General features: G+C 42.5%; 1 protein-coding gene across 1 annotated transcript in view; it reads right to left on the bottom strand.

Moving 5' to 3' along the window:
• The window catches only part of LOC124556469, a 366205-nt gene that overhangs the window by 68531 nt on the left and 280527 nt on the right, over positions 1-17147 (bottom strand). The window contains exon 3 of the mRNA XM_047130422.1: positions 2378-2602. Coding sequence (XP_046986378.1) covers positions 2378-2602 — 225 coding nt within the window. The remainder of the gene's footprint in view (positions 1-2377; positions 2603-17147) is intronic.

Here is a 17147-nt window from a genome sequence, read left to right as displayed (position 1 = left end):
AACTGACTGAAATACTAGCGCATTCTATCTTCATAAAAGCCATCTATTACATGGATGAGTTTTTTTTCTTTTATTGGTCTAAGATGTACTCGACTAAATTTGTATGCTCACTTTGGCGTTTCTATTCTCTATTTCCTCACTGAGGCATTGCTGTAGACTAACTTAATCATATTTTCAAGGTCAGTCGTTTTTTGTAACGTGTTTATCTTCCTAAGAAAGATCCACGCGACCTTATTAAGGATGTAAGTACTCTGCACCACGTCGAACAGACAGAACTCCCCAATAGTGACTCTTTTATGGTACTTTTAAAAACCTTTAATGATTTTTCTTGGGCTACAAGTCAGTTTGGTTTCACTCCACATAAAAGCAAACTATGTGAAATTTCAGCTCAGTAGGATGAAGGCAAAGGGTGGTCCTGGGCCATCAAACTTGAAAGATCCAGAAAAAATAAAAACAAATTCTTAAAATACTACATCTGCGTGATAAATTCATTTATTACCTGATATAGTTGTTTACTTCAATTTGCTAAACTGCATGCCTTAGCATTTCACAGGTCACACTGATCGAGAGATGTGAGTGATCATTGACCCCAAGACAGGTGAGATGACGACAGAAAGAGTGGGATGAGCTGCTCCCTTTTTAGAACACAAACTGGCTCTCTCCATAGTCTTTTACTTTCTAGAGGTGGTAGCATACGCAGCTATGTCTTCGTCTTCAGTTCGTTTACAGGGGACAATACACTGTTACTCGCATGAAATGCCTGGAAGTAAACGCGATATGTCCAGTTTTAACGATATTATTTTACAATTTAGTTGTGTTTAAGTTAACTGTGCATCAAAGTGGCAGACTATCTGTGCTGGAAGATATGGTTTTCTTGCTGAAAAAGAACGCACTGCGAAACCGGATATGAGAAACTACGTACCAAAGTCAGAAACTTTGTATAAATAATGGACGTATTTAGAAAAATATAATTGAAGATAGTCGAAGGCTCATAAACGAAACGAAACTTTTTTTTCAGAAAACTTAGGAAATTGAATATCCTAATGGTTTGGAGATCATTACTACTGAAGAATATATGCAGTTTTTGATCAATCAGTTCTTGAAAGGAGGGCTGAGGGTCATGCATGGAATCGATCATGAGTTATTTGGGAAACTGATCTTTTAAGCGAGCAAAGGCAGCCGCAAAGAGCCAAGAGTGAAGCGAATGTCATAGTGAACAATGCACATGTGAATTTCTACTGTTGTCTTCGTGCTTGCCAAACCTAACCTTAGGCCGCAGGGTTGTCGGATCTCTCCCCAGTTGAGAACTTTTAGGACATTATGGGCAGGCCCCGCCAACCAGCTCGGGATTTGACGTTGTAAAGCGCCAATTCGACAGAATTTCGCACGATATCTCTCAGGAGGACATTCAACAACTCTATAAATCAATATCTGGCCAAATAACTGCTTACATAAGAGCCAGAGGTGGAACAACGCTCAGTTTGTGAATCTCTTTCTCCTGAATGAATCATCCAGTTTTTAGAAAACTGTAACCAATTTTTTGTCTGTACACATACGACACATCTACTGATCTCTATCCTGTGGAGGTGCGTCTTTCTTTCTTTTTCGAGTGTATGTTGTATGAATGAACAGTGTCTTGAAACGAGGATATAAGAAAAACATTAACCGATCAAAACGAGGATAATGGAATGTAGTCAAATTAAATCGGTTGATGCTGCGGGAATTAGATTAGGAAATGCGAGACTTAAAGTAGCAAAGAAGTTTTGCTATTTGGGGAGCAAAATAACTGATGATGGTCGAAGTAGAGAGGATATAAAATGTAGACTGGCAATGGCAAGGAAAGCGTTTCTGACAAAGAGAAATTTGTTAACATCGAGTATAGATTTAAGTGTCAGGAAGTCGTTTCTGAAAGTATTTGTATGGAGTGTAGCCATGTATGGAAGTGAAACATGGACGATAAATAGTTTAGACGGGAAGAGAATAGAAGCTTTCGAAATGTGGTGCTACAGAAGAATGCTGAAGATTAGATGGGTAGATCACATAACTAATGAGGAGGTATTGAATAGAATTGGAGAGAAGAGAAACTTGTGGAACAACTTGACTAGAAGAAGGGATCGGTTGGTAGGGTATATTCTGAGGCATAAAGGGATCACCAATTTAGTACTGGAGGGCAGCGTGGAGGGTAAAAATCGTAGAGGGAGACCAAGAGATGAATACACTAAACAGATTCAGAAGGATGTAGGTTGCAGTAGGTACTGGGAGATGAAGATGCTTGCACAGGATAGAGTAGCATGGAGAGCTGCATCAAACAAGTCTCTGGACTGAAGACCATAACAACGACAACAAGATGTTGTTTGAGAGTGAGGCAGTGGCTTACATTGTGCCAGACGACGGCTGACGGCTGGCAGGAGTCGCAGTAGGGTTTGATGATCTCGCCAGGCGCGCTGGGCAGCGTGACGGGGATGCTGTAGCTGAAGCACGTGCCGACGCACACGTTGTTGTCGATCTCCACAGACGTGCAGTCCGGGTGCGCCACCACCTGCTTGATGGGCGTGATGTTGCACCACGAGTACTTGTCTGGGTACAGCACGATGTTGTGCACCTGAAAGTAGGCAAGTCTCAGCTTAGAAAGGTCTTATAATTGGGCCTCTACCTTGGTTTATTGGGGTACGAATATTCTAATTATACATTGTGGTACATGGAAACTATAGTGCTGTGAATGACTTGGATTCAACTTGATGATGCATATGGTTTTCTGATCATGCGCTTTCTGTGCGGCCGATCACTGCAACGACTGAGAAATACGTTTTATCGTCTCCCATTGGCTGTTCAGTGCACGCTGTTATAAGTAGGCGTTGCATTTTGTGGCCTCTGATTGGTTAGTTTTGGGAACAAATACTCCAGAACGGTCTGACACAAAGGGATACCGTCAATCTGAAGATTAATGTGCACTGAGAGAGACGTACATAGTGCTATAGTGTGTTTTATTCTACCAGGTGGTTATAACTAAACTTTACCTACTTGAGCCCCTCCCACCCCCCTCCCCCCCATGAAAAACGAGTGAACGTAAGACAAAGATACTTTGCGGAGACGTTTGTAAGGATATGTATAAGAGAAATCACGAATAAGCCATTGAAAGAAATACATTCTAGACTCAACATTAGAAGGTAACATTTGTTAATTGCGTGCTATGCTTACGTTCCTGATTACAAATGTTGCTCAGTAGGACGACCATCAGCATCCGCGACATCCTGCAACCGCACTAGAGGTTCCTCTACTGCTTCCTGAAAGATCTCAAGTTGTTGGCTAGCTCTCTCACTATGCTCATCTGCAACCTCCAACGTGTGTTAGTGTCCCATTCATAAACCCCGCCGCGGATGATTAACGGAGCTGTCTAAGGCACTGCAGTCATGGACTGTGCGACTGGTCCCGGCGGAGGTTCGAGTCCTCCCTCTGGCATGGGTGTGTGTGTGTTTGTCCATGGGTTACTTTAGGTTGTGTGTAAGCTTAGGGACTGATGCCCTTAGCAGTTAAGTTCCATAAGATTTCACACACATTTGAACATTTTTTTCATAAACCCCATCTTTCAGGTATCCACAAGGCCAAAATCACACGGCTTCAAAACCAGTGATCTTGGTGGCCACGCAGTTTAGAACAATCGGCCAGTAATTCGGTTTTCTCCAAATGTTTTACGGAGTAAACGAGTGACCTCATGAGCAATGTGAGATGGAGCACCATCGTACATCAAAACAGTTCGAATCCAAAGCGTGTCTCTCCCAGAGAGCTGGGATCACATGTTGGGGAAGCAGATCACAGTATCATGTGCCTTCCAAGCTGCATGTCCTTGGTTCTTGGGGTCAGAGATCCTCAAAGAAAAATGGGCTAATTATGGACTGTGCCGTGAAGCCACACCACGCAGTGACGCGTTCACTATGCAGGGGAACTTGATGAACGTTCGTTGGCTTACCTTGTCTAGATCCATGTTGACTGACTCCAACTGTAGTGCGCACTGATGCTTGTGTTTCAGACCTACGTTGCTACAGCAGTACCGGCGCCTACCGGCAAGTCATGACACTAACACCACTAACAAAGCAAATCCTGCAGCGCACAGTCTGAACATCATTCCTATAAAGATGGGTACCGATACGCACACTGGTTCAAGTAGCGAAATTTTAATTATAGACATCTTGTATATCAATGACAGGAAACATTATTTGAGTGTGATTGTGATAATATATGGGAAACATTCCCCAAGGATAGTTCTTATGATTAAATAATAAGTATCACCTCATCCCTAAAACATATTTAAAAAATAGGCAAACAGTATATGGAACCCGTAGCGATTCTCATTACCAACGCCCGTAAATAAAGGACACAAATCTTTCAGACAGAAGGTAAGTGAAAATAACATGTGCGTGAAGTGTGTTATCGTGCTCAAAAGTATCCGAATGTGCTGAATTGCGTTCCGCCTGATTTGCATGCAGCCCACATAACGTAACTTTCTTGCCGGTCCGCTAGACACTTTTCGGTGCTGTCGTTTGACTATGCAAAGCAGTCACCACGGGTGACCACTGCTCTATATGGCAATAATTCCAGATGTAACTAAATACCACGATACAACAAATATAAGGAAACATCTTATTAGAAATGGGACCGTCCTTAACGCTTGTAAACTCAAATTTATTACAATAAGTGACATTTCTAAAATGTTACCACTCTCATTGATATATGAGACATGCCCGTAGCTCAACCGCATAGATCATTCCGTAATCCTTCCCCAAAACTTTTTTTTTTGTGAATAAGAGATTTTTCAACAATATCTGGACTTTCAAAATTGGATATAAATTCGTAGTATTTTTGCTCTCTGAAAGGTTTTACAACAACGTATTAAACGTAATTTCCATAAGCTGGTTAATGAGCGAACCAGTTAGAAAACCGTTCTTAACAGCGTCAAGTGCTGTATAGAAACCTCACTATCAACGACATATCATTAATAATTTCATTGTATTCATCATAGCATGTGGATCTATGACCAGTTCGAAAGTCACCTATCACCCTTCTTATCTAACACAAAGTGACAATAAAAATCATGAGCAGCTGGTTGTGCATATATTTGAACTTTAAAACACAGATTTTTTTCTGGATATGAATTCAAGTCCGGTATCTACAGGCAATGCAAACCAAGCAAAGCTTTCGTGCCTGATTGCGACTCGAACACAGGACTGATTTTTATTGCTAACTAGGCAGAAATGGAAGTGATATACCTCATTTTAACTAGTATCAACAAACCTGAAATTGAAATTGCTTGACGAAAATCTTGGTACCGGACCGGGACTCCTATCCAGCAACTATTTCCCTGTTAAATAACCACAAAAGATATTAAATATGGTTTCATTAATAAGTAACAAACTTAAAATGACGTAGAATGAGGGCAGAATAGAAGTCCTAGCACCCAGATTGGCGCTGGATACGAGGGCAGTTCAATAAGTAATGCAACACATTTTTTTTCTCGGCCAATTTTGGTTGAAAAAACCGGAAATTTCTTGTGGAATATTTTCAAACATTCCCGCTTCGTCTCGTATAGTTTCATTGACTTCCGACAGGTGGCAGCGCTGTACGGAGCTGTTAAAATGGCGTCTGTAACGGAGGTGCGTTGCAAACAACGGGCAGTGATCGAGTTTCTTTTGGCGGAAAACCAGGGCATCTCAGATATTCATAGGCGCTTGCAGAATGTCTACGGTGATATGGCAGTGGACAAAAGCACGGTGAGTCGTTGGGCAAAGCGTGTGTCATCATCGCTGCAAGGTCAAGCAAGACTGTCCGATCTCCCGCGTGCGGGCCGGCCGTGCACAGCTGTGACTCCTGCAATGGCGGAGCGTGCGAACACACTCGTTCGAGATGATCGACGGATCACCATCAAACAACTCAGTGCTCAACATGACATCTCTGTTGGTAGTGCTGTCACAATTGTTCACCAGTTGGGATATTCAAAGGTTTGTTCCCGCTGGGTCCCTCGTTGTCTAACCGAACACCATAAAGAGCAAAGGAGCAGGCATACAGGCCCTCATTTCAAGGTGGCGTAAGGCCGTAGCACTGAATGGAGATTACGTTGAAAAATAGTGTTGTGTAGCTAAAAGATTGGGGAATAACCTGGTGTATTTCAATGCTGAATAAAACAACCCCTGTTTCAGAAAAAAAATGTGTTGCATTACTTATTGAACTGCCCTCGTATGTTAATTATTTTCATTAGTATACTAGTTTGTAAGACAGATATTTGAGACCCATATGGAATTGCCTCGAGATGATTGGGTGTTTGTGTTGTCCTCATCATTTCATCATCATTCATCAAATTGGCGACATTGGAATGAGCAAAGTTTGGGAATTTGTATGGGCGTTGATAACTGCGCAGTTGAGCGCCCCACAAACCAAACATCATCTGGGCAGTAGGATGCCAACAGTTACATGTCTATTCGCGTGTTCGGTCAGAGGGTTTTAGCTACCCTCTGTAATAAAAAAAACTAAGTGAACGGATCAACGAACAACCTGAGCGGGTGTCATTGGACGTCCGCCACGAACAAATTCAACGAACGAGATAGAACAAAATGAGATGCCAGCACGGTAGCTCAGCGTGTTCGGTCAGAGGGTTAAGTACCCTCTGTAACAAAAAAACTTAGTGAATGGATCAACGAAGAACCTAAGTGGGTGTCATCGGACGTCCGCATCGAACAAATTCAACGAACAGTATCGAACAAAATGAAAACAATAAAGAAAAATTCCCAGCAGGGTCAGGGATTTTCACCTGCCGCGAGATGACTGGGTGTTTGATCATCATTCATGCACGTGGCGAGATTGGACTGAGCAAAGGTCGGGAATTTGTAAGGGCGGTGATAACCGTGCAGTTGAGCGCCCCACAAACCCATCATCATCATCATCATCACAAAGGTGTTGCTGTTGCCAAGCAATCCTTTTAACGGCAGAAATTAAGCTGGAGTTTGAATCTGGCTGACAATGAGTGCTGTTAAAGAATCTTGGTTTGACTTCACCCCTCGACCGTGCTATTTGTTGTGGCGGGCTATTGTCGGCCGCTGCCGCGCTGCTCCGGCGGGCAGTTTTGACGCCTACAGCTGTCCCCGCGCGGGTAATTCTTTCCGCACCTCTAGCGCTTACTGTAGCGGCACGTATCTGACACGCGTATGTGCGATTGTTGTGAGGGGAAATGATTATGTAAGAACTGAATAGCTAACAATTCGAAGGTTTTCACAGTAGTAACGCTGTTGCAGAAATAAAAATTATTTATTATTCATTTTTATATCCTGAGGAACGGTTTTAGTGGAAAACCACAGTTTCATGAGGAATGTTTATTAGAAATTACTCTTTGTATTGTATAGTTCAAAGCATGGTATTGCACACAATCCAACATCACACTCTTCACAATACACACGCGTTTCTCTTCTTTTTTTTCCCGTTGTCATTCAGTTTGCTGCTACACACTCGGCATTTTCGTGTCGGCGCCTTCTTGTCTTCAGTAGCTGGAATGTGTTTGGGCAGGGGCGTCCAACCTTACTGTGCTGAGAGGACGAAACAACATCTGCACTGTATTTTTCCAGTAAACTTTCGATTACACGAATTTAAAAATCGAGTCGTCCCAATTTTACACCAAGTTTCTTATATATAAGGTAGGAATTGAGAGCTGCCACGTCCATCAAATGGCGAAACTGCTTCATAAAATATTTTCGCAGGCGGTTTCTTGTGGCAGTATAATTTGTCATGTACTGGTCAGCCAAATCAACGCCGCCCATTTTGTCATTATATTTCAGTATAACTTCAGGCTTTGTTTTCACTGTTCTCCTCTTCTCAGTTTGTTTCAATTCGTTACTATAGATACTGGATAGAGTGTACACATCTTTTCTATCTCGCCATCGCATCGCCATCAACTTTCCTCCATAAAAGGTCTTAACTTGACCCTTCTCAAGTTTTCCCTCCCTCAAAACTGCTGGCATTTCTTTTCTGTTCACCATAACTGTTCCAATACAGTCAGTGCTTTTAGAGGCAAGAAAATTTAACAGCTGGGGACTTGAATAGAATCGGTCGGTAAAAACCGTATATGTCTTGCCAAAATACCCTTCGAGTAACGACGTAACAACTTTCGACGCTAAACGATATTCAGTATATTGTGGTTCAAACAGTGTGTCTTTTCCTGTGTAAATGATAAAGCGACACAAATAGCCACTTTTTGCTTCACACAGACAAAATGACTTAATTCCAAAACGAGCACGTTTCAATGGTATATACTGCTTTATAGAAAGCCGCCCTTTCCACAGTAGGAGGGATTCAACAATTGACAATTATTGTTCCGGAGTATAAGACACTTCAAATTTTTTTTTTTTAATGGTCAATGACAGGTTTCAGTTTGAACAGTTTGGGAGGAATTCCACAATCTTGCGAATACAAAGTATTCTCATTGAAACGAAGGAATTTTAAGAGAAGACTAAATCTACACTACTGACCATTAAAATTGGTACACCAAGATTTTCACGCAATTTGGGTGCATAGATCCTGAGAAATCAGTACCCAGAACAACCACCTCTGGCCGTAATAACAGCTTTGATACGCCTGGGTATTGAGTCAAACAGAGCTTGGATGCCGTGTACAGGTACAGCTGCTCATGCATCTTCAACACGATACCACAGTTCATCAAGAGTAGTGACTGGCGAATTGTAACGAGCCAGTTGCTCGCCCACCATTGACCAGACGTTTTCAACTGGTGAGAGATCTTGAGAATGTGCTGGCCAGTGCAGCAGTCGAACATTTTCTGTACCCAGAAAGGCCAGTACAGGACCTGCAACATACGGTCCTGCATTATCGTGATGAAATATAGGGTTTCACAGGGATCGAATGAAGGGTAGACCCACGGGTCATAACACATATCATCATGCTGGTTGATACGCCAGTATTGCGAAGACGAATACACGCTGGCTGTGTGCGTTCACCGCGATGTCACCAAAGACGGATGCCACCATCATGAAGCTGTAAACAGAACCTGGATTCATCCGAAAAAATGACGTTTTGCCATTCGTGCACCCAGGTTCGTCGTTGAGTACACCATCGCAGGCGCTCCTGTCTGTGATGCAGCGTCAACGGTAACCGCAGCCATGGTCTCCGGGCTGATGTCCATGCTGCTGTAAACGTCGTCGAACTGTTCGTGCAGATGGTTGTTGTCTTGCAAACGTCCCCATCTGTTGACTCAGGGATCGAGACGTGGCTGCACGATCCGTTACAGCCATGCGGATAAGATGCCTGTCATCTGGACTGCTAGTGATACGAGGCCGTTGGGATCCAGCACGGCGTTCCGTATTACCCTCCTGAACCCACCGATTCCATATTTGCTAACAGTCATTGGATCTCGACCAACACGAGCAGCAATGTCGCTATACGATAAACCGCAATCGCGATAGGCTACAATCCGACCTTTATCAAAGTCGGAAACGTGACGGTACGCATTTCTCCTCTTTACACGAAGCATCACAACAATGTTTCACCAGGCGACGCCGGTCAGCTGCTGTTTGTGTATGAGAAATCGGTTGGAAACTTTCCTCATGTCAGCACGTTGTAGGTGTCACCACCGACGCCAACCTTGTGTGAATGCTCTGAAAAGCTAATCATTTGCATACCACAGCATTTTCTTCCTGTCGGTTAAATTTCGCGCCTGTAGCACGTCATCTCCCTAGTGTACTTTCACACGTAATTTTTCGGGAAACTGAAGTTTCAACAACTTCTTTTCTCGAATAATACATTTAGAATTCGGGTTTTTGCACTGTGCCTTGGAGAAATAGGAATGCAAACAACGAATAGAGCTCTCCATTATTTGTTGGTAGCCACTTGTGCACACGAGATCGTTGTTTCAATTTGTATACATATGAACTTTTAAATTGTTCAGCATATTTGTTTGTTTCACTTGATATAATTGTTAACAAGCTGTCATCAAAAAAGAAGGTAAAAATGTTTCATGGATCTGGAGGATCGTCGAAACTAAGCTTTACTCCTGGGTGCCTGTGAAAGGAAACTTACTCCCATCAGCACTACATTTAACTGACCAAGATCTTGGAGAACTAGTGTCAGCAGTCAGCCCTTCTTCTGCGACGTCCTCTTCCACACTTGACGATTCTGTATCACTACCACTGAAATTGTCATCACTGTCTTCTCCAACGCTCGGAAACTGTCACCAGACCACTCATTATCTCTTTGGTTTAGTATTAGTTCAATGTCTTCATCACGCAAGGTCGAAGAAGATGGACGCTTTGACATATTTGCACTTTGAAAATTCTGCTGTCTCACAAAATATATTGTTTCACTGAAAAGACCGCCAGTGACCTCCGTTGAAAGAACTTTACTTTTGTATCCCGCCTGGAATTCGGTGCGTGGGTAGGAGCAGGAGCAGGAAAAATACGTCCGTACTGCACGTACGTAAAAGTGGTTTACTGGTGCAAAAAAACAAGTTAATACATGGTTACATAACTTGCAATTAGGTGCGATGCTGAGACCTGTCGTATGTAGAGCAAAGCTGAAGCGAAGTGTCTCGGCCATCTGCTTTTGATCAAATGGGCAGAATCTGGAGCGACGCTCGTAGAGCTCTCCAGCGCCGGCTAGAGGGCGCTGTCGTCGGTGTCGGTGTAGTGCCAACCTAATAACTTGCCCCTCACCGTGGCATCTTAGCTATCGATACCACATTTACACTGTGTAAAGCGACTCGAGCGGCTGGTATAGACGTCAAAATGAATTTCGTAACCGACCCTTGTGGCCGAGCGGTTCTAGGCGCTTCAGTCCGGAACCGCGCTGCTGTTACGGCCGCAGGTTAGAATCCTGACTGGGGCATGGATTTGTGTGATGTCCTTAGGTTAGCCGGCCGCAGTGGCCGAGCGGTTCTAGGCGCCTCAGTGCGGAACCGCGCGACCGCTACGGTCGCAGGTTCGAATCCTGCCTCGGGCATGGATGTGTGTGATGTCCTTAGGTTAGTTAGGAGTAAGTAGTTCTAAGTCTAGGGGACTGATGACCTCGGAAGTTAACCCCATAGTGCTCAGAGCCATTTGAACCATTTTTGTCCTTAGGTTAATTAGGTTTAGGTAGTTCTAAGTCTAGGCGACTGATGACCTCAGATGTTAAGTCTCATAGTGCTTTGAGCTACTTGAACCATTTTTTTGAATTTCGAAGCGCCGTTCGTCGAGAACATACCATAGCGCCAACAGGCGGCCTAACTCAATTGGACGAGCACGCCCGGCAAGAGAGCACGGCTGGACGAACGCAGTTCGTCGAGCACGACGACAGTGCACCAATCGCTCCCGAGCCCAGTTCGTCGAGCACGGTCGAGGGGTTAATGAATCCCCAGCAGCAGGATAGTCTCCACACATTCCAGCAGTCTACCCATCTATACCGTCGCATTCATGTCCGCAGATGTTGCTGTGTGTAAAAGCCACTCTACATTAGTTTTTAAAATTTCTTTTTATTTGAGGACTTGCTGTTATTTTCTAGCAGTCTATTCAAAAAATTGCTTCTCACCAATTACCATATGAATACCCTGATAACCTAGAGACTAAAACGCAAACAAAGTAATGAGAGCTATGACGGGGACAACCATTTAATTAATTTTCCCTGCTGTTAATTTATGGTGTTTCTGTAGGCTTATACACAGGAAATCTCTCCTATGGGTCGTCAGGCACATTCTCTCTGGTGTTTCGGAGGATATTTTTAATTTCGTTTTTGCAATACGCAGCTGGAGTCGGCCGAAACAAATACTGCTCATCGAGTCTTTCATGCGAGCCCAGTACCGACAGAAAATGCCGGTTTGTTTCCCGTTACGAGCAAAATTATTTTTAAAGCAGAATTTTACTTGGCCCTCCTATTGTTCGGTCCCAAATTAGTCCAGTGTGACGTTCTTTTTTATCGATATGTATTAACAGCGACAGTGGAGATAGAACAATAACCAGTACTCCAGCAGCGCAGCACCACCCACGCCCACACTGACTGCTACCACCACGTTGCTCAGCTACTGCTGCCGGAGAACTGGTTTTCTTCGTGCTTTACTGTTCCTGTTAATACATGTCGATAAACCATATAAGACACTAGAGTAAATTGGAACCGCTCAATCGAAAGGGCACGTAAAATTCCACTTTAAAAATCATTGTGCTCTTAACGAGAAACAAAGTGGCGTTTTCTGTCGGTACTGGGCGTCGCATGAAAGACTTCAGCAGTATTTGAGTCTGTGTTGATCCACTGTGGACATGTGACAGCGGATGGTCAAATACTTAACAAATAAATTAGCCAAACAGCCGTGTAGTTTAAAAAGTTTTTTTTATTTTTTATTTTCGGTACCAGTTTCTCCAATTCAATATTCCACCTTCAGGCGCCATATGCACCTCTCAACAATGATCGATATTGGCATGACTGGGCCATCTGTTGTCGTGAATTCTTAAGTGCGCCCTTCGAAGACTTGACTGAAACTGAGCAGATCTGCATCCAGCTACATCAGCAGTTTGAGCAGAAGTTGGCACCACGGTGACACAATGAACTATTACAAATCGGTTACTTCAAGGGCAGCCCCGAGCCAGACGTCCTATAGCAAGCACTGCTTTTCGTGAACAGCATTTTAGGGGGTGTTTTCCGACAGGATAACGCTCGTCCACATACTGCTGTTGTAACCCAACATGCGCTATAGAGTGACGACATATTGTCTCGGCCTGGTCGATCACCGGTGTATCTCCAATTGAACACATATTGGACATCATAGCCGACAGCTCCAGCGTCATCCACAAGCAGCATGAACCGTCCCTGTATTGACCAAGTAAAACAGGCATCCAACTCCATCCCATAAACTGACTTCCGGAACCCGTAAAACACAATGAATGCACGTTCGAATGCTTGCATTCAACATTCTGGCGGTTACATTGATTATTAATGTAGCAGCATTTCACATTTGCAATGGCTTACATTAACCTGTGATCTTGCAATGTTAATCATTTAAATATGTTACCTAGACATATGAATGAACGAAATTTCATTACTTTACATTAATTATTTTTTGGCGCTGAGATATTTTTCTGTCAGTATTTATGTTTGAAGTCGCGCTGTTCGTTTAAAATGTCCTACGGATCATTTTTCATATGTATATAAGCGTCCAGTTCTTCCAGTAAGTTCATGACAAGTTCTTTTGGTATTTAAGATTTCGACTTTGTCGTCTTTACCGTTTTCCTTTTTTAAATGTATGAAGAGGCTCTATTATTGCTATCACTATCTCTAGCATGTTCTCTAAATTTGATATCTTTTTTGTCCAATGTAAAGTTCATTACACTTGTCATATGTACTATTGTAAATGCCTGGATTAGCTTATTCTGGTATTTTGGCTCTTCCAGTGTTTAGGTTGTTGGTAGTTCTGAATGCTAGTTTTGTGTTTATCTTCTTTGAGTTTTCCCATGTAGGCCGCTGGTACGAATGTGGTTTTTCGTCTCGTTATGGTTTCTGTTGTTAGTGTTATATTAATGTGTAATGGTTGGATTATGGGTTATGTTTTTTCTTCATATAATTTATGTATTTTGTCTGGGTTGAAATTGTTTTTGTAGGACATGCATTGGAATATAGCTGAGGCAAATTTCACTTTTGGTTGCAAATTATTGCCACTAGCAACTGGAAGTGACGCTTTGACAAAACGTCAGAAAAATCATCAAACAAACGTCGACCAAACAACTCGAAACAGAAGGCAGAAGCTAAGAGGCACTCTGTCAACAAGTGGCCACGAAAGCCTTAACAGTCTTGATTAATTTTTTCTCTGTTTTCTTGTTGCGCTATATTTGTTTGTATCTCTTGGAGACGTTACGAAGTCGCGGAACTACCTGAGATTATGTCGATTTCTGTGAGAGACGAACATTAATAGCGATGTGATTCTGTTACATGCTAGATAGCTCAGCTTATTTATCTGTAGCCCTTCACCATCGATCGCCCATTTCCATGCACCTCTAAGCGTATAGCCGCTGTCCTACTTGAAGTTTTTGCTGCACAATCTGACCTCAATGGGTTCTTTGATCACGGAATCCCAGTAAGCAGATGCATGGGACAAAATTTTCGTTACTTAAAACATAACCATATATTTGTTTGGGAGGCTGTGTTCGCCTTCAGCAGATCTATTAAAATCGTAGTGGCGTCGGTGTTCTGCTCATAGCTCTCAAAATCGAACATGTAGACTGACCATTGCAACTGCTATCGCATACGCGAGAAATTTTATAAATTCCAGGAACAGTTAGACCAAGGCTGCCTTTTCGGACTGTTAACTCGTGACGATGAACAGAGGAAGTTGTTGAAAGATTCAGTACACAAACAAATCTGACACAGCAAGAACAGTTTATGCAATTATTGATATTTGTCGGAGGAAGTGTGACATTTCTAGTGCCAGCATCCAGGTATAATACAGGGTGTGCCCCAGTATTTCCGACAACTTTCAGAGGCTAATGTTTCGATGCCAGGAACACTCCTGTGGCTCTTTACATAGTAATTCGTTCGGTTTGTTACCACAGTTACCTCGAATAAATTCTTTTTCTAAAAGCGGCTTTCGGTACATGCCCATACAGCCTTATCAGTTATGATGGTACGAACATAAGGACAACACAACACCCACTCCCCGCGCGGAGAAAATCTCCGACCCATCCGGGAATCGAACCTTAGCTGCTTCGGTTAGCAATCCGCCGCAATGGGTGCACAGTTACCGAGCTGGACTCGACTGCATTCGACTAAGAATATATGCAAAACAAGAGCAAATGCGAGCAATGTGAAATGTTAATAAAGTTTTACTTTTGTCCCATGATACTCGCTGTTGATAACATAACTAAATTTCCTTTTCTCTCTTCTTCATCAGGTATGAACTCTGCATCTACAGTGCGCAAGCCATCTTGCGGTGTGTAGGGGATGGTATCTCATCTATTCACCCTCTCTGTTCTATTTGCCAATGGCGGTCGGGACAGCGATTGTCAAAATACCTCTGAAATACCTCTAATTTCTAGGATTTTATCTGTGTGGCCATTTGACGAGTCATATCTGGGAGGAAGTTGTATGTTTCCCGACGCTTCGAGGAAGGTACTGTCTACAAATTTCAAAAGTAAACCACTCAGTGAAGCAAAGTGCCTCTCTTGTACGGTCTGCCACTGGAGTTTGTTAAACATCTCCGTGACGCAGTTGCGTCGACTAAATGATCTCTTGACGATACGCACCTCTCTTCGTTGGATCTTGTCTATCTTTTCTATTAATCCAACCTGGTAAGGGCCCCATCCTATGAAGTAGATTTCTACGGGTAATGATAACGTAAACAAAAACTTGGAGACAGTCTACAGTCTTATTAGCGAGCATAACAGATCACAACGGACTCGGTACGTGCCCATAAGCCTACTCACTTATGACGGTACGAACATAAGGACAACACATACCCAATCCCCGAGCGGAGAAAATTTCCGGCCCGGCCGAGAATTGAATCTGGTCCGTTTCGAATAGCATGTCAGTGATGCTGTTATTGCTTTTAATGATGGCAACATGGGTAGTGTGAAAGTGCTATAGCATATGGGAATTAATCCTGGAGCAAACTTGAACTTATGGACAAGGTTCACATTGATAAAGCTGAGTATGCAGCACTGTTGGCCACTAAGGAGCCCAGAAAGTAGAAAAGAAGGAAAAACTTGGAAAAAGATCGAGAGGATGATATACAGTATGGTGCAGGGTGCTTCTGAGTGACTAAAAATAAAAAAATAAGCATATATTGAGTTACAGTCTTTTGAAACTTTAGAAGCCGTTCCTGAAAATTTATATTTTCTTTTGCATTTTTCCCAAAATTTCAGAAACCACTTTGAGTAGAGTATTCAAATTTTCAGCGAGTAGTAACACACATATCCTGAAGAACATAATGTTATATATAATTAAAATTATTAACGATAACGTACAAAAAATTAAACAAAATTTTAAGCGTGTAATTAAAAAATTATATTTCCGAAAGCAGTGGCTGAAATGCAATTATTGTAGTGCAGTAGACTCAGAATATACAGTTTAATGCCCTGTAAAAGTTTCATGTCAATGGCTGCAGTGGTTCCTGAAATACAGGGAAGCCAAGACACTAAATTTAACATGTCGAGATAGGGCGTTCCAACTCTCCTTAAGCAAACGTCCTAAAACGGGTAAAGGTACTGTACACCTCGGCCGAGTCACAAAAACTTTTTCATAGGAGGAAGAACAAGCAATAGTGCAGTACTGCATTTCCTTCAATAAACGTTTATTCGGCCTCACTCTCAGATCGTTGCGAGATGTACTTTTTGCATTCGCCGAAAGATAAAGAGTTCCTAATAAATTTTTCCCTGTATTTATCTTTACTCCTTTTTATTTTCTTCGGTTGGGGTAAAAGTACGCATTGCGTGCTCTTGCCCCAGGGCCACATACTTTTACGCTACAGCATGGGGTGAACGTACGCAACATTACTTTTTAGAAAAACTTTTATTACTCTTCTAATAATAATTGTTGAGCAATGAAACTATTACACAATGTTACCAAGATGTCAAAATACGTGTTGCCTGCGTAACTGATGTAATATTGATGCAAGTATTTTTTAAATATTTAGTAAAACAAAAAATACATACTTCTGAGCCCACCTACCTTACTGTTATTTCCTGACATAGTCATGGCGCAGACAAGGGATCGACGAAAACGTTAAACGTTAAAGATTTTGTACATAAAATTCTTAATCATTCCAGATTGCAATATTTCAGCAATAATTGATTACTAGTTCCTGTGAGCAAACATTCATCGTCAGATTTGAAACGGTGCAGAAAACTGCGCATAAGGGGGAAAGAAGCGTAAAGCATACCGGCACGTTTTACAAGGCGTAAATGAAGGCAAATACACTGACGTGACGAAAGTAATGGGAAGCCTCTCAAGACTGTGTCGGATCTTCTTTTGTCCGGCGTAGGGCAGAAACTCCATCACGACGGGGCATGGATTCAACAAGTTATTGGAAGTCCCCTGCAGATATACTGAGCCATGCTGTCTCTGTATCTGTCTATAACAGCGAAAGTGTTTTCCGGTTCAGGATATTGTGCACGAACTGATCGTTCGATTATGTTGCATAAACC

The sequence above is a fragment of the Schistocerca americana genome, chromosome X (genome assembly GCF_021461395.2).
Source record: "Schistocerca americana isolate TAMUIC-IGC-003095 chromosome X, iqSchAmer2.1, whole genome shotgun sequence".
Lineage (NCBI taxonomy): Eukaryota > Metazoa > Arthropoda > Insecta > Orthoptera > Acrididae > Schistocerca > Schistocerca americana.
Note: the sequence above shows the minus strand (reverse complement) of the source record. Positions and strands in the feature narration are given on the sequence as shown.